General features: G+C 39.0%; 1 protein-coding gene across 1 annotated transcript in view; it reads right to left on the bottom strand.

The window, feature by feature from the left end:
- RTN1 (reticulon 1) overlaps positions 1-16311 on the bottom strand; it is a 238618-nt gene that overhangs the window by 16099 nt on the left and 206208 nt on the right. The window contains exon 4 of the mRNA XM_060167003.1: positions 2040-2247. Coding sequence (XP_060022986.1) covers positions 2040-2247 — 208 coding nt within the window. The remainder of the gene's footprint in view (positions 1-2039; positions 2248-16311) is intronic.

Below are 16311 nucleotides of genomic sequence, written 5' to 3'. Positions count from 1 at the left end.
CACCGGTTCTAGTAAGAATGGTATTTTTAGTAATTGCATTTTCCATTTGTTCAAATGGTTAATTTGAACTCTTGGGTAGATAAACTCTTCAAGTATATAAAAATCAATCCATCCTCCTGCTTTGGCCATTTCCCCCCTTCCCCAGGCCCATCCTCTCTCTCTCCTTCCCCCACTCTACGATGTTGTCTATTTTGAGGATATTTCTAGAGTTTTTAAAGTGCTCACCTAACTCTGAGGATTGAGAAGAAAAGAGTAAAACAGAATTTGGCTTGAGTTTTAGAGAATTTATGTTTACATGCTTGGCTTTTTAGAAAAAAACAGAAAAACTGATTTGTCTAGATAATATGTTTTGATTAAAAATGTACTGAGTAATATATTCCTTTTGCTGATAAAAACAATTCAGCCAAAGGGGTGTTTTACATTTTAAATGTCTCCTAATGGAAGATAAAGTAGTTGAGCTAATTACAGTTGGACTCTTGGTCCTACAACTGGGTAGTTACAGAAGAAATAAGAGAAGTGAGAGATGAGTTCTCAGTGTAACTTGACAGGCTTGGATCCAAGAACATGGCAGAAACCAGCCTCTCTCAGATGTCTAAGGATAGGGGCTGGGGCAGGGCAGGACTCTAACAGTGTGGATACTGGTCACAGGCTAGGGTCACTGAAGTAGGCATAGTGTTCACCCTGGTAAAATGACACTCCACTTCTTCATTCTTCCCACTTTTGGGATGGGAACATGTGTAACCAAGTTATGGCCTAGAAAACCCATTAACTCTGCATTAGAAGAAGGCCAAATACATCCCAAGGGCGAGAAAGATCAGACTGTAACTGTGTTTGACACTGAGGCCAGGAACCAGAGGCTGGGAAGAGAAGTCTGAAACAGGGCATTTTCCCTTTTGTCAACAAGGCCCCATAACACAGGAGTCTTTTCCCTCTTTTAAGAGCCTGGTGCCCTGACGCCTTGATTCAGCTGACTGGTGATGGTGAGCCAGGAAGAATTCAGAGGCATCCCCAGTGAATTACTGGGGCTGGCTCAGAAGCCATCATGCAGCAGTATCTACAGGTCTCATTCGGGATGCAGAAATATCCGTCAGTTCCAGGAGGTGAGGACACCTGTAGTGGGGCCTGCACTCTGGGGCCAGCACCAGGTGAGGGGGTGACTCTGACAGTCAGTGCTAAAATACCTGGGGCTTACAAGCTATACTCACAACTAAATTGGGGTGGAGTTGGGGAGCATGCAGCTGGAAGTGCTAACATCTCCCTCTGCCACATTTCATATATCCTCTTAATACACTGCCTTAAAAAAATCCTCCTCTTCAGTGTTCATTCTAGTTAGACTTCCCCTGTATAAAAATATGGAAGAGGGTGCATAATACTGTTCACGAACCTTGCATCCCTCAGAAGTTTGGCCCTTTGATTTTAAACTTCTGGAAAGAGCAGAGAAATAAAAATCCAAACACTCCAGTCCTGGCTCTGTGCTATTTACTGCCATGTGACTTTGGGTAAGTCACTTTACTTCTTAGAACCTCTGTTTTTCCATCTGTGAATAGGGATTATAATGTTCTGCCTTCTTCAGAGAGTTGGGAGGAATAATTGTTGAAACACTTAAAACTATAAAACATTGTATACATATAATGAATTATGATTATTATTAGTAATAATATAAAATTAATATTAAATATAAATTTAATGTTTTCACATTTCATAAATTAACACAAAAGAATTTATATTATATAAATTATATAAATTTAAATTAAAGATAAATATTTAATATTTAATTAGTAGTAATAAAGGGTTACTTTATTACTAACCCTTTATTACTACTAATAAATCAGTAAGGGTTAGAATAGAGATAAATGAGTTTGTTTTAGAAATTTAACAGAAACATTAGGTATTAAAAGAGAGAGAGCATTAAAGGAGACTCTATGAGGCCTGTTAGGTGTCAGAGAAGCACAACCCATAGTGCACAGGAGCTGAAATAGAGGCAGATGAAAGAGCCACATGAGAGGTGGGGCAAGGGCTGGTCTGGTGGGGGCACTCACTTGAAAGGGTGACCCTCGTCGGTTTTCTGCACAGCTTGTAAAACAGACTTGTAGATGCGGAAACTGATGGTGGCTGAGAGCGCAGCAAGGGCCAGGTAGGCCACGACACTCACAACGCTGAACTGGGTCAGGGAGAAGAGTAGCAGCAGGAAGCTCCCAAACACTATCCCCGTCTGCTTGATGTCCCTCCAGTACAGCAGGTCAATAGCTGTAGGGAGGAGACACACATAACACACACCACTTAACACTGGCAGTACCACTGGGGGAGCTGTTGCAGCCCCTTCTGCAAAGCCACAGTTGCTACAGGTTCTCACCAGCTTTTGGATTCCTAAACACAGATGAATAGACACAGCGCTATTCCCAGAGCACTTACTGTCATCCCATTTTGCTCTGGAAGAATCTTTTCTATCCCTGAGGTCAATCAGTAAATTCACAGATAAGAATAGGCTGTTGAACCTCCAGTGACAATATCCCTCTGAGTGAATCTCAGTGGGCTACATCTGTACAGTGGCCTTAATTATGTGACTTTGAAACAAGATTGAAAATTCAGAGGACTCTGTGAAGTACCTGTTTGCTTCTTTTAGATGGCATTGATTGTACGCATCTTGATGCCCTGCTTACAATTCAGTGTCTCAGTGGTGGCCCGTAGATGAGCACATCAGTCGTACACATGGCCCTGCTGCTGACAAGGGGCAGCAACAAGGAAAACAGAGGTTCTGGAGAAGTGGAACCTTCAGAAGCATGGCAGCAGGTCTGGGAGACCCCAGCTAATGCCAAAGGCTTCTGAATAGAGATATGGTCTGCCTCTAAAATGTGCAAAACTGAAGGGTTAGTAGCTTTCTCAAGAATACCCGGAATTTGGATTAAACCATTTTGTAATCATATGATTTGTTCACTTACATTCTTGTGACTTAAAAAATCTGGAATACAAGCTTTAAAATCTACATCACACCTATCATTCAGTTATTTGCCTCTTTCAACTCAGAAACAAAAAATTAAATTCAAAAGACTAAAGCCATGGTGCTTCAAATATGATACAAAATGGAAATATTTTAAATATTCCAGTCACTAGATTATGAAAAAAGCATAGAAGACTTGTTGAAGAATGTATGCAAATTTATTCTTCAATTAGGCAAGTAACAAATGGTTTCTTTCTTTTCAGGCAGAGAAGAGTAATCTTTGGGAGGACATGACACAAGAAACCCCTGGGCCCCTGAGGGTAGATGACAGAAGTGGGAGAAGAAGGGATCTCCACAGAAGCCTTGCTCCCCCCTGGGTGTGAGTGGCTCTGGAGACAACAAATTGAGGTAAGCCTAGGCCTAAGTCTAGACCAGCAGGCCTAAAGGCCCCTGTGGGCTAGGAGCCTCTTAGTATTTATTCTGTTAAGGGTAGGGGAGTGGGGAAGGAGAATAAAAAGGAGACTAAAACATCACCATCACCTGCAGTGTTACCTCTTCCACATTTGCTCATTTATTCAGTATTTATTGAGCAAGTACTAAGTGCCATGCTTTGTGCTAAGTGCCAGGTATATCAAAATAAATGAACTGTTTAAAAAAGAAAACATATGTAAATAAATAAATTGTAATCTTCTGTGTTATGAAGATTACATGGCAGACACGTTTAGAAATAAACACATTATAAGACAGCATGATCTGTGCTATGGGGGTACACAGTGCTAGGGATGGTAGGCTTACCCATCCCTGAGATGATGTAAAGGGGCACGGAGACACTGCAAGTAGTTTTCAGGCAAAGAGGAGACAGAATTTACTATTTTCAAGTGAATCCCCACTTAACAAATTGCATAACACCTGTTAAAAATGATGTGGCCTCTAGAAAAAACCTTCTGAATCTTTGGACCCCTGTTCAAAAAGCCCAAGAATGGCAGGCACCAGGTAGGGGCTTCACTAGAAGAAGCTGTGGGCATAGAGCATTAACTGTTAACTAAGTAACGTTGGTTTGGTGTAGGGTAATTACACAACAGGTCTTTCAATCAACTTGATAAAATTGCTGGAGGTTTCTAATTGGGAAGTCGACAAAAGTTGTATCTTAAAACATCAATGGATGTTGATTCTGGGTACTTTGTGACATGATTCTCTACTTACAGATTCTGAAATGTTCAAAGCACTTTCAGATATTAGTTCATTTAAACCTCACAATAAACTCCATTACACAGGTGTATAACAGGCAAGGAAACTAGAAGTTAAGAAACTCGCATACTGACTATTTAATAGGAGAAACAAGATCAAACCCTAAGTTTGATGTTTTCAAAAAAAGTTGCCGGGCTTCCCTGGTGGCGCAGTGGTTGAGAGTCCACCTGCCGATACAGGGGACACGGGTTCGTGCCCCGGTCCGGGAAGATCCCACATGCCGCGGAGCAGCTGGGCCCGTGAGCCATGGCTGCTGAGCCTGCGCGTCCGGAGCCCATGCTCTGCAACGGGAGAGGCCACAACAGTGAGAGGCCCGCGTACCGCAAAAACAAAAAAAACAAAAAAAACCCCAGTTGCCTCTCGCATGTTATGTGGTTGAATGTTAACTGTCCCCCAAAGTATGCAAAATTAATTTGGGGCAACTTAATTATATTTCAATCTGCTTCCAGAGCTAGATATTTATAGTGATTTTTTTTTTGGTAAGGGCAATCAAGTCATTATCAACAGTAAACAGTTATTGGTCATCTGTTTATTTAGTAAACACAGGAATGAAGAGGTCATAACATTTTGTTCCTGCTTTTATGTTAACTTAAGATCTAGATGGGAAGACTGAACATTCTTTTTTTTTTTTTTTTTAATGCTGCATCAATGCCAATATACCTTGTGTCGTCAGAGGTGGCAAAAGTTGAGTTCAAAGAAGGGACAGTACTGGAATTGATGAAAGAGGTTGTGGGATGGTTTGAGAACGTGGCTAACAATTTGTTAAGGAGATGGGGTGGATACAGGGAAATATTATGAAGGATTAGTTGACAAGAATGGTGACTAATTAGCTGTGGGAGAAAGGAGGAAGAACTAATTAAGGGTGAAAGCAACATTTCAAAGCTGGGTGACAGAGTGATTAATATCACTGACAAAAATAGGAAATATGAGGGAGAACTGGTTTGGGAAAAAGCTAACACTTGTTTTTATACCTCCAGGTTCTGCTGTGATGACATCAAGCAGGGCATCTTGACACAGCCTGGGGCAGAGATGGGACAGGGATCACAAATGAGATGTAACTGACAATTACACACAATACTTATTAATTTTTTAGAGGCTTGGAAATAAAATGATTTCTTTTTATAGGCTTTGTCACAGTAGCCCTGAGTTAAAACGGACAGTAATATCCATGTGATATTCAGATGGATATGTACAGTAAAGAATTGGAAGTGCAGGAATGGCATTTAGCTAAGAGGGTTGAATAGTTACATTTGGGTGTATTCTGAGTAGAAATGATGATTGAAGCCATGAAAGTAGAGAAAACCTCCAAGAGAGGAGAAACTAACAGATGTAATAAGGGATGAACCATAGTTAAGGATTCAAAGGATTGAGTAAAGCTGTAAAAGGAGTGCCGTCTGGGTATTAGAAAGGGTCCCACAAGAGTGTTGGTTAGGGCAGTCAAGAAGAAGGAAACTTCCAGAAGAAAGGGGTTGGCAGTAAAGAAGAAGGAACCTTTCAGAAGGGGTAGGCTACAGTGTGGAATGCGGTAGATGCAATGAGGGAAATGAGAAAGGACCACTGGTTTTGAAGACTGGGGAGTCACTCAGAACTGGGGGGAGAGTGGTGTTAGGTGCTGGTGAGGATGGAAGCCCTACTGTAAAGGTTTGGGTCAGTGGTGGGAAGTTCAAAGTAATAAAGAAGACGGAAAAGAAAATGGTAGTTTTGGGAGTAGCAACAAGCAAATCTTAAGGTTGAGCAAACCTGGGAATGTTAGTGAAAAGGGAGGAGTGAAGATCCCCGAAAAGAGAAGATATTTGTTTGAGCAAAGTCTCAGAGAAGGTGGGGAAGGATGGGATCAGTCACAGCTCTTTCTTTTCAAAGAAGGAAAAAGAATGACAGGGTGGGGAAGGATGGAGAAACATTTCGTCAAAGTATTGGTGTGGCTACAGATATATGTTGAGGTGCATAGGGTATAATATCAAGTGGCTCGGGGTAGATTTATTCAAGTTTTCCCTGGAAAATGAGTCATGAGGTCCCCCTGAGACTGAGGAGAATAGGAGTAGAGCTTGAAGAGATTAGGAGAGGTCCAGACCTGCGCTGTTCAATATAGTAGTGATGAGTCACAGTAGCTACTGAGCACTTGCAATGTGGCTAGTCTCAATTAAAACATATTGCAAGTGTAAAGTACATGTCAGATTCCAGACTTAGTACAAAAAAGGACGTAAAAAAGTATCTCATTAATGCTTTTTATATTGATTTTCTGTTGTTGAAAGGCTAATACTCTAGATATGCTGGATTAAATACAGTGTATTATCAAAAGTAATTCTACCTGTTTCTTTTTACTTATTTTTTTAAATAAATTTATTTATTTATTTATTTTTGGCTGCATTGGGTCTTTGTTGCTGTGCGTGGGCTTCTCTCTAGTTGTGGCAAGCGGGGGTTACTCTTTGTTGTGGTGCTTGGGCTGCTTGTTGCGCTGGCTTCTCTTGTTGTGAAGCACAGGCTCTAGGTACACACGCTTCAGTAGTTGTGGCACGCGGGCTCAGTAGTTGTGGCTCTTGGGCTCTAGAGCGCAGGCTCAGTAGTTGTGGCGCACGGGCTTAGTTGCTCCGCGGCATGTGGTATCTTCCCGGACCAGGGCTCAAACCCATGTCTCCTGCATTGGCAGGCGGATTCTTAACCACTGTGCCACCAGGGAAGCCCTCTTTTTACTTTTTAATGTGACCACTAGAAAATTTTTAATTACATATGTGGTTCACATTATATTTCTATTGGACAGCGCTGATCTAGAAAAATACAGTAGGACTCAAAAAGAAATTAATAAAAGGGCTTCCAGGAAGTAAAGAGGGTTTGGTTAAAGTCAAGGATCTCTGTGGATCCAATCAACAGGGTTAGAGGTTGGGTGTTCTGATCTGTGGATTGTGGGGCTGGCCCAGATTTGTGAACTGGCATGGTTAGAGGCGTCAAAGATCCAAAAGGACAGAATTGAAATGAACAACCTTGGGCTCAGGCTGGGAATGACAAGCAGTGAAGACCTTTGGGAACTAACGCACTGGGAGAATGGCAAGGGCTGTGTGTGGCCCGAGTGCCGGCAAAGAGCCTGAAGCCCTGATGATTCAGTGGGAAGGGTAGGAAGTGATGAAGTGTGATCACAGAAGAGAGTTTCTGTGTTCCCAAGCTGCTGTATAAATGCTGATTTTTCACATTTTAATTTTGCTTAGAGTGATGTAAACTTGTGTAGGAAGCTTTATAGTATCTGGTCCAGAAAAATGGGTATTTGAATAAAGCTTCCTTAGAATCCAAGTAAAAACATAAGTATCTCTGTAACTGCGGCAAATTATCACAAGTAGCCTTTGGATACAGCAGTAGATAGCTTGTCTCTTTCAATATCCTCCTAATACAGGAAGGCTAGGTGAGAGTTTAAACAGCTGAGTACACATTCACTAAGCATACTCACTGGGACAGGTAAATAACTGTATTGCTTTGCCAATTATAAAAATTAAATTACTTTGCTAAAAACCAAGGAGCAATGCAATGAAATGGGAGATCCGTATGTTCTATCAATCTAATAAATAGACTGGGCTTGCTGAGCTCATCCTTGTCCCCAAACCACATGTGGGAGCACACTCTGCAGCCTGCCTGGGGCTGACTTAGCGGGGTGCACTGGCAAGATTTGGCAGATTTGAAGAATCCTAATCTCAAATGCTGAAATCAGTGCTACTCTCATTTCCATAATCCAGGCAAGAATAGAATAAAATAGAAGAAGTGATCCAAAGTTTGAATTAATACCTAAATGGAAATAAAATTCAATGTCAAGTTTCTAGAAAGAAAGCCCTTTGCTGCAGTCTAAAGTTTTTTGGATTGGGACATTATTTTAAATGTATTGAATTAAATGATCCAATAGTGACTCTAGCATTCAGAAAGTATACCAAAAATGTATGAACTGAAAAGACAGTGGTGCAGCTATTCATATTTTATTTATAAGGCAAAATGTGGGTAATATATAAAATGGCAATAAATTGTGCACAATTATCTACATTACTGCACCATATTCTTAAATGTATTAATTTATATTTCATCTTGGTCCAAAAAAGATTTCAGGCAGCATTGCACCACTTGCTATGTGACAAATTAATGCTACTTTTTCAAAGGCCAAGTCAGAAAAGAAAATGTGTGAAATTCCTGTTCACAAATGATATCAGCATTTCATCAAAAGAAGTGCTGAAAAATGATATGCTTTGACTTTTATGTTTACTTTTCAGCAAGCCTCCAATAATTTACTACCTTGTGAAAAGGATTACAAGGCTAGAAAACCCTCAGTTCTTTACAACTCAGTGTCTAAAGCAGTGATAGAAAAGTCCATTACTCTGATTTTTGTTAGGCAAATAAAATATCAGTACAAAAAGTTAACAATAATAGTAGTAACTTTTTCTACTTTATTCCCTCATTTTGCCATCAAACTAGAGAAACATAATGTAAATAGATGTAATAAAATACTTTAAACATACACAAAGACCTTCAAAGATGACATCTTCTGGTCAACTAATCCATAAGTTTCATTTGCCATGAAACAGTCTCCTACATAAGGCAAAAATTTAAAAGGTAATCCAGGAGCCCTGAGCCCAGAGAGGAAATTGCTAGAAGGCACTTTTGCAGATAAGACTCTTGCAGTGATTCCATTTTGTAGGTCCTTCCTTCACATCTTTTAAATGCAGCCCATCTGACTGTCAAGAGAAAAATGCCAACATTATTTTCTAGACGGTTAAGTAATTCTGTGGATGTTCTGAAAGGGAATATATGTTAAGCCTGGTGCTCTGTGTAGAGAGTAAAAGAGCACAGCATTTAACCCACACAGATGATCTTCTACTCTATCAGCTTTGGCAGAACAATGAGAAATGAAGGATTTTATTGCCAAAGCCACGGCTAGCAACAATCTCTGGGACTTTTATTCCGTGGGAGACAAAAGCAAACATGTTCTTCTAATGACTACCCTTCAGATTAGACTGATGGCATAAACTACGTTTATACTCATGAAGGATTTACCATTTTCCTGGGTTTAACAGCTGAATGTGATTCCTGTTTGCTAGTTCTAACTACTAGGACCATATTCCATGCTGTGAAATTAACACAATGACGCTTAAGCCATTGTCACCTTGGTAGAGTAGGCCTGGCCAGGAAATGAACCAGTAGGGCCCAGTATTTAAGACTGGGTGGTCAGCCTCTCCTGCTAAACCTCCAGCAAATAGGCTCGTTTAGGATTAAAGGAAGACACGGCCATATGGAGAGAAAGACAGGCTTTGGGCACATGGTAGTTGAGGGAGGCACATAGAAAGATTTTCAAGGTATTGAATAATGAATGTCTTTGTGTGCTTTTTCTTTCTTCAATAAGCTTTCTGACTGGATCAAAATACAAAACTGTTCATTGGTTGGTTTGTATGTCATAATTAGCCACAAAATCTTAAGTCTGGGCCATACCTTCTTAAAATTCATCATTGTATTGGAATAGAAGGTAGACTGCTGTTGGTTCTCTCGTTTTTAAAGAATATATTTTAAAATTTTGACAAAGACCATAATGGCTAAAATATTTCTTGAACTAAAAAGATATATAAGACGAGGAAAAGGAATGATCTCTCACGGTAACTTCGTTCTGTTCAATAAAATATTATGTCCTTCCTGACCCTTATTATCACTAGATTTGATCTGCAGTTTGGTGAAATGATTCTGAAGGCAGGAGATAAAATATGACTACATGTGAAGTATGCCCATTGTGAAATGGGTGTAACTGCAATAAATTCTAAACATAAAAACCTATTACATTTGTACTTTTTCTTTTTTTCTTTTGATTTTTTTATTTTTGTCTGTGTTTTTTTTTAAACTTCTTTATTGGAGTATAATTGCTTCACAATGTTGTGTTAGTTTCTGCTGTATAACAAAGGGAATGTATCAGCTGTATGTGTACATATATCCCCATATCCCCTCCTTCTTGCTGTCCCTCCCACCCTCCTTATCCCACCCTCCCTATCCCACCCCTCTAGGTGGTCACAAAGCACGGAGCTGATCTCCGTGTGCTATGCAGCCGCTTACCACTAGCTGTCTATTTTATATTTGGTAGCTTATATATATCAGTGCTACTCTCTCACTTCATCCCAGCTTACCCTTCCCCCTCCCCGTGTTCTCAAGTCCATTCTCTACTTTTCATTTGTTCAACATTGAACAACATTGTTCACCAGTTTGGGCAAAGAACTTGTAAGTAATGCTTGAATTATTTCCCCCCTTTGGCAACACAAGAAATAAGGAAGAATTTAAGGATTTTATCTTGTGAAACGGTAAGATAATTGCTCAGATTTAAGTTTATAGCTCAAACATACTTGGGGGAAATAGTACTCTATACTTCTAAGTTCTAAAACTCCTAACAATTTTATTTTCTTATTTGAAATATATGCTATAAATTTAGAATACAATGATAACGATCAAGGTTTTAATGTAGTTAGTATTATCTATCACATAGGCAGAAGATGGCTTTTAAAGAATTATTAATGTCAAATTCTTAGCTTTCAAATTGTGAGCTTAATTATAAGGTAGTCATGTTTCTTTTAATGGCTGTGTGTACTTTCATAAGAACTGAAAAGGTGACAATATGTAAATATTAATACATGGTCAAATATGCACGCCACTTAGGACATCAGGTTGAGAAGGATGGGAAATTTGGTGGTGATGTAAATTTAATTAGCTTTCATTAGATTCTAGAATTCTATTTTAAGTGAACTTAAAATAGATCAATTCACAGATTCTGTTCCTGAATTTATTAATTATTCTAAAGAGGAAAAACAATTGAGTAAAGAATATAATTTCAAATACTATAAGAAGAAAGTGGGAGGGAGGTAAGGCATCATTTTAAAAATGATGAAGAAGGAAGGGCCTGCAGAAGACAGAAGATTTCATCCAACCCCTACTGATGTATGGTACTCATAATTAACGCTTTTGTGATGGCATATCAGGAATATTATTGGTTTTAATGAAAGAAATATTAGTTCATGGAACTATGAGAAAAACCATAGATTTGAAGATGTGGATTTAGCATGGCATTTCTGTCAATCTTTCTCATCCATGGTGGCTCTTCCTTTAAAAAAAAAAAAGGGCTTCCCTGGTGGCGCAGTGGTTGAGAGTCCGCCTGCCGATGCAAGGGACGTGGGTTCGTGCCCCGGTCCAGGAGGATTCCACGTGCCACGGAGCGGCTGGGCCTGCGCGTTTGGAGCCTGTGCTCCGCAGCGGGAGAGGCCACAGCAGTGAGAGGCCCACGTACCGCAAAAAAAAAAAAAAAAAAGACACTGCAGAGAGTCCATCTGTACAGTCTAAAACCACAACATGTAATAAAAAATGATTCTAACCTATTGATATTTATCATAGTCTTTTTCTTAATTTTAGTAAGGAATAGCTCGTAATGTAAAGAAACATATATATTTGAAGTTCAGCAATTCTTTCATGTCAGTTTCTCCCATTAAATTATTTTAAATACTTTTTGAGATATGTACAATCTTGTTTAATAAAAGCTGTTTTTGTTCCCTACCTAGTTCTACAGATTCATTTTATATGGTATACAGATATTGGAAGATATTCAGCAAATACTAACATTAATTAACTCTAGGTGGTAGGACTTTGGGTGATTTGTGGCTTTCATTTGAAACTCTTTGTAGAAATGGAAATTTTCATAATGTGCATGTATTATTTTTAGAAAACAAGTAAGGCCATTATTCTACCCCCAAATTTTGAAATATTCCATTATAAAGATTCTCTTGAAAATGAAAATACATTGTGAAAAAGGAGAATTTTATTTTTCAATGGAGTAATACCTACATACGTTTGGTATATTATCTGTACAATGAGAATTTTGTTTCGTTAAAAAAAAAATCCCTAGATCCTCAGCTAAGCCAGTTTTCCCATCAGACCTCATTACAATCTGCAGAGAGGGAGTTTGTAAATGAAATTATTTATGCTGTAATGTTTGCACAAGTATTCTAATAATACTGAATCCAAGTAAAATGCTGTTTTTGATAAAAGGTGGGATTGGTCTGCCTTTATGTCTGTGTGATAAACTGTCTTTATTAAATGCCATTTTCAAAATACAAGCATTTCTTTCAATTCCTGTGGCTACAACAGACATTTCTTCTGTGTATTTGGGGAGGCTTGGCCATTTTGAACTAGCACCTTTGAGAACAGACTACCCTCAAGAGTGTTTCCACAGAGAACTGTAGGCCAGCATAAAATTTTCAAAATATTTTATTTTCTAACAAAATCAGAAACATGTAAGATTATATTCCTGGAAAGTGTTTCACCCTTCACTATTTTACAGGCAGGGGAACCTGTAAGTACAAAATGATGCCACGTGCAGTAAAGTGGGAGCTGACCACTAGCTTCAGCCCCCCACATTGCCAAGTGTCCTGCCCATGAACTTGTCATGTACAGCGATATCTGGAAAACAGCAATCTTTGGAGCACAAGTGAAATGATATGGATAAGTGGTTCTAGTCAAACTTTGTTCCCCTGCCTTAGTACCATTTGGATTCAGGTAGTATAGTAAAGTGGTTAAAAGTGTAGGTTTGGGGATCAGACTGCTCTGCGTTTGGGACCCACCTAAGTCTTAGGGCAAATTACTGGCCATCTCAGCCTTAAAATCCTCAGTTTCGTCCTCTATAAAATGAGAGTAACACAATAATCTCAGGAAGATATGAGATTAAGATATGTAACAAGAGTTTAGGACAATGACCAACACATGGATAATACTGATGGAGAATTTTTTTTTTTTTGCGGTACGCGGGCCTCTCACTGTTGTGGCCTCTCCCGTTGTGGAGCACAGGCTCCGGACACGCAGGCTCAGCGGCCACGGCCCACGGGCCCATCCGCTCCGTGGCGTGTGGGATCTTCCCGGACCGGGGCACAAACCCGTGTCCCCTGCATTGGCAGGCGGACTCTCAACCACTGCGCCACCAGGGAAGCCCTGATGGAGAATTTTTAATGATGAGTTGATGATAGGGATGATGACAACAATGGCATAAATTGGTCAATATCACTGCCTCAACTGCTCAATTTTGCTTTGTCTTTAAAGAGGTAACCTGTGTGAAAATATCTTTGAAGGTGAAAGGAGAGTTCACTTTCTGTAACTCAGCATTAGTGAAAGAAGTAGTGAGCGTTGAGATAGGAAGAGTTCTGGATTCGCGGCCAGAGTCACCTTTTCATTACTCAACTTGCCACTTATCGAAAAATTCTGGGCAAGTCACTTAACCTCTTTGAGCCTCATGTTGTTCAAGAGTAAACTGAAAAGCTCAAATGAGAAGATGTTTGGCAAAATGAAAAGTATGTAAATGTGACGGGTTATTAACACCCCCCATTACCTAGATAATTCACATTTTTAGAAAAACCATTGAGGAAGAAGCCATCTGCTTCGGAGGCAGATGGTAAAACAGCAAGAATCAAGGGGCTCTGGGGTCAGACAGCCCTAGGCTTGAATCCAGCCTCTGGCATCACCAGCTGTGTGCCTTGGCAGAAGCCTCAGTTCATCACCTGTAAAATGGGATAATAAAACAACTCACACATCATAGGATTCATGAAGATTAAATGCAATGATGCGAGTAAATCACTCAGTAAAAGTGCCCAATAAATGTCAATATTTAATAATAATAATACTTAGTAATCTGAAGATTGCCATGTTTTATTAGCTTATTGTCTTATTTCATCTTCACTGAGTAGATTGGGCTTTGGTTTATTAACCAATTGGGTATGAGTATCATTTTTTTAAACTGGGAACAGAATGTGTGTAATGTAGTATAATGTGGACTTTAGTCTCTCTTTAAACATTCTTTTCTACAGCTAAAATCATATATATTAGTAAAATAAATATAAGGTTCCTTTTGCATGTATACTACAGTTTTTAGGATGCATTGTATTAGTTTCAGTACAGTCTTCATGACATATCCAATGGGCTGCAAATTTCTCCATGGAACTGTTTAACATGGAGAAAACAGAAACTCACTTTTATTCCCTTTTCCAAGCAAAACTTTCACTTCTTAATACCTTCAGAGGACATTATCAACAATGTTAATACTTACTTCTTTTAACTGCATTCACAGCTGCTCCTTGATCACACCCATTTCATCCTTTGTATACTAGACCTTGCTCTGCTGGTCTATGGATTGGGCTAAGAATTATTACACATGAGTGGCTTCAACCCTGATTATGTATTAAATTCATTTGAGGAGCTTTTGAAAAATACTGATGCTTGGCTCAACTGAATCAGAACCTCTAGGGGTGGGGCCCAGGCATCCTTCATGGGTTTTTAACGCTTCCCAGGTGATACTAATATACAGCCAGTGTTAAGAACAAATGTTTTTGATAATGAGGGAACTAAAATGAAGATATACTGAAAATGCTAAACAAGAATCTTACTGTAGATTTTAGTTTAGGTGAAAGTTCTCCTAGTAGGGAGAAACAGGAATAATTTACTTATTATTTCTCTTTTATGCCTATAAACCCACCCACCCAGTTATTAGTTAATTTTCAGGATAATGGCTTTGTTCTATTTGACAAAAGGAAATCAATGGTACTGAACACTATCAAAGGTCACAGAGTAGGAAAGACCCTCAATGATCCTGAATCAATCTTCGTAAGCAGCTGTATAGTGGAAATGAAAACGATTGTATTCAATGGACAAATTATGGCATTTTGTGTTATTTTCTGATTATAAATGTCCACATTTTTTAACCTCCCCCCCAGTGAGAATGTCAACTGAGGCAAAACACATAGGACTGTGATGAAATAGTGTCTTACATCTTATACAAATAAGGCAGAAAATCTGCCACTTTTGGTACTTACTTTTGGTAAGAATAGAGGAAATCCATAAGCATAGTCTAAAAACCAAGTTTGTTATGTCCAACTAAACTTGGTATTCTTTCAAGCCATAGATGTATGCTGAGTGTGTATACGGAATAAACTGGCTGAGTCTAAACACATAACAAGAATGAAATGTTACCAAGAATTTTCACAGCTGCCTCCTGTATAAAACATATGCTAGTTCATGTAGTTGACATCATTCTCTAAAATTATGCCCCCTGAATGGCCATACATTTCTTATTTCCTGGCATTTAAATTTATTAGGTTCATTTACTTACTTTTGACAGTTGTATTTCCAATAGGCCTGCATAATTTGAACTAGACTATTGTATTTTATGTCTTAGCCACCCAACCAACAAATAAGAGACAGAGAAAATATGTTCTTAATTCTGAGGTTCATGTTTACTTTTTCTCTGCTTAAAAGATTTACCAAAGAAAAACTCCTTGGGGCATTAAAGATTAAAAGACATCCCATTCTTTCTATGACATAACATTACAAGAGGAAGACGCCAGGTTTAAAAAAAAAAATCAGCTCCTGCTCCAGTGTATTCTTGGCCCCCTGAGGGATGCTGCAACCCTGCAGGTTAAGTCAAACGCACCTTCTTCAGAACCATATTTGTTAAATTAAAAGACACTTCATATTACAAACATCCAAGTTTACAACACGTAATTCTTTCAAAGTCTCTCTTTCTCCTAGTAATCTCACACTGAGCATGAAGGAGAGAATTTTAATGTAACAAAGGAGAGATGGAGATGTGTGAAGTATGAGGCTGAATAAAAATGGCTGAAAAGCAATCCAAGCAAGGCTGGAGGGTGGCCACACCCAGTGCTAATATGGACTGTTTCAAAATAAATCTGTTATACCAGAGGGCAACTGGCACTGTTTTTTAATTTCCCTCCATTTGTTCCACATATACCCATTATTAATAAACAGTAGTTACAGGTTACCCCAATGAAAGACAAAAAAACCCTGAAATATTTCAAAGTGAATCATCCTAATATGTGTCTACGCCATCATATTTTCAGGATTTCGAGAGCTATTCTGCATTTCCAGTTTCCTTTGTGTGACCACAAATAATAAGCCTAAAATGGGTGTGTCCCTCTTAAAAGGATGCACTACAGCCTTCTCAGCTAATGGTTCTACCAGGAGATTTCAACCTTTAGGCATAAATTAAATGCACTGGGATGCATGGAACAATAAGAAAGCATTTTAACTCCAGGAATAAGAAGAGATTAAAAAGTACTGAACCATTAAAGGATCCC

Source organism: Lagenorhynchus albirostris, chromosome 1 (genome assembly GCF_949774975.1).
Source record: "Lagenorhynchus albirostris chromosome 1, mLagAlb1.1, whole genome shotgun sequence".
Classification (NCBI taxonomy): domain Eukaryota; kingdom Metazoa; phylum Chordata; class Mammalia; order Artiodactyla; family Delphinidae; genus Lagenorhynchus; species Lagenorhynchus albirostris.
The sequence above is the reverse complement of the archived record's forward strand: the minus strand, read 5'-3'. Positions and strand labels throughout refer to the sequence as shown.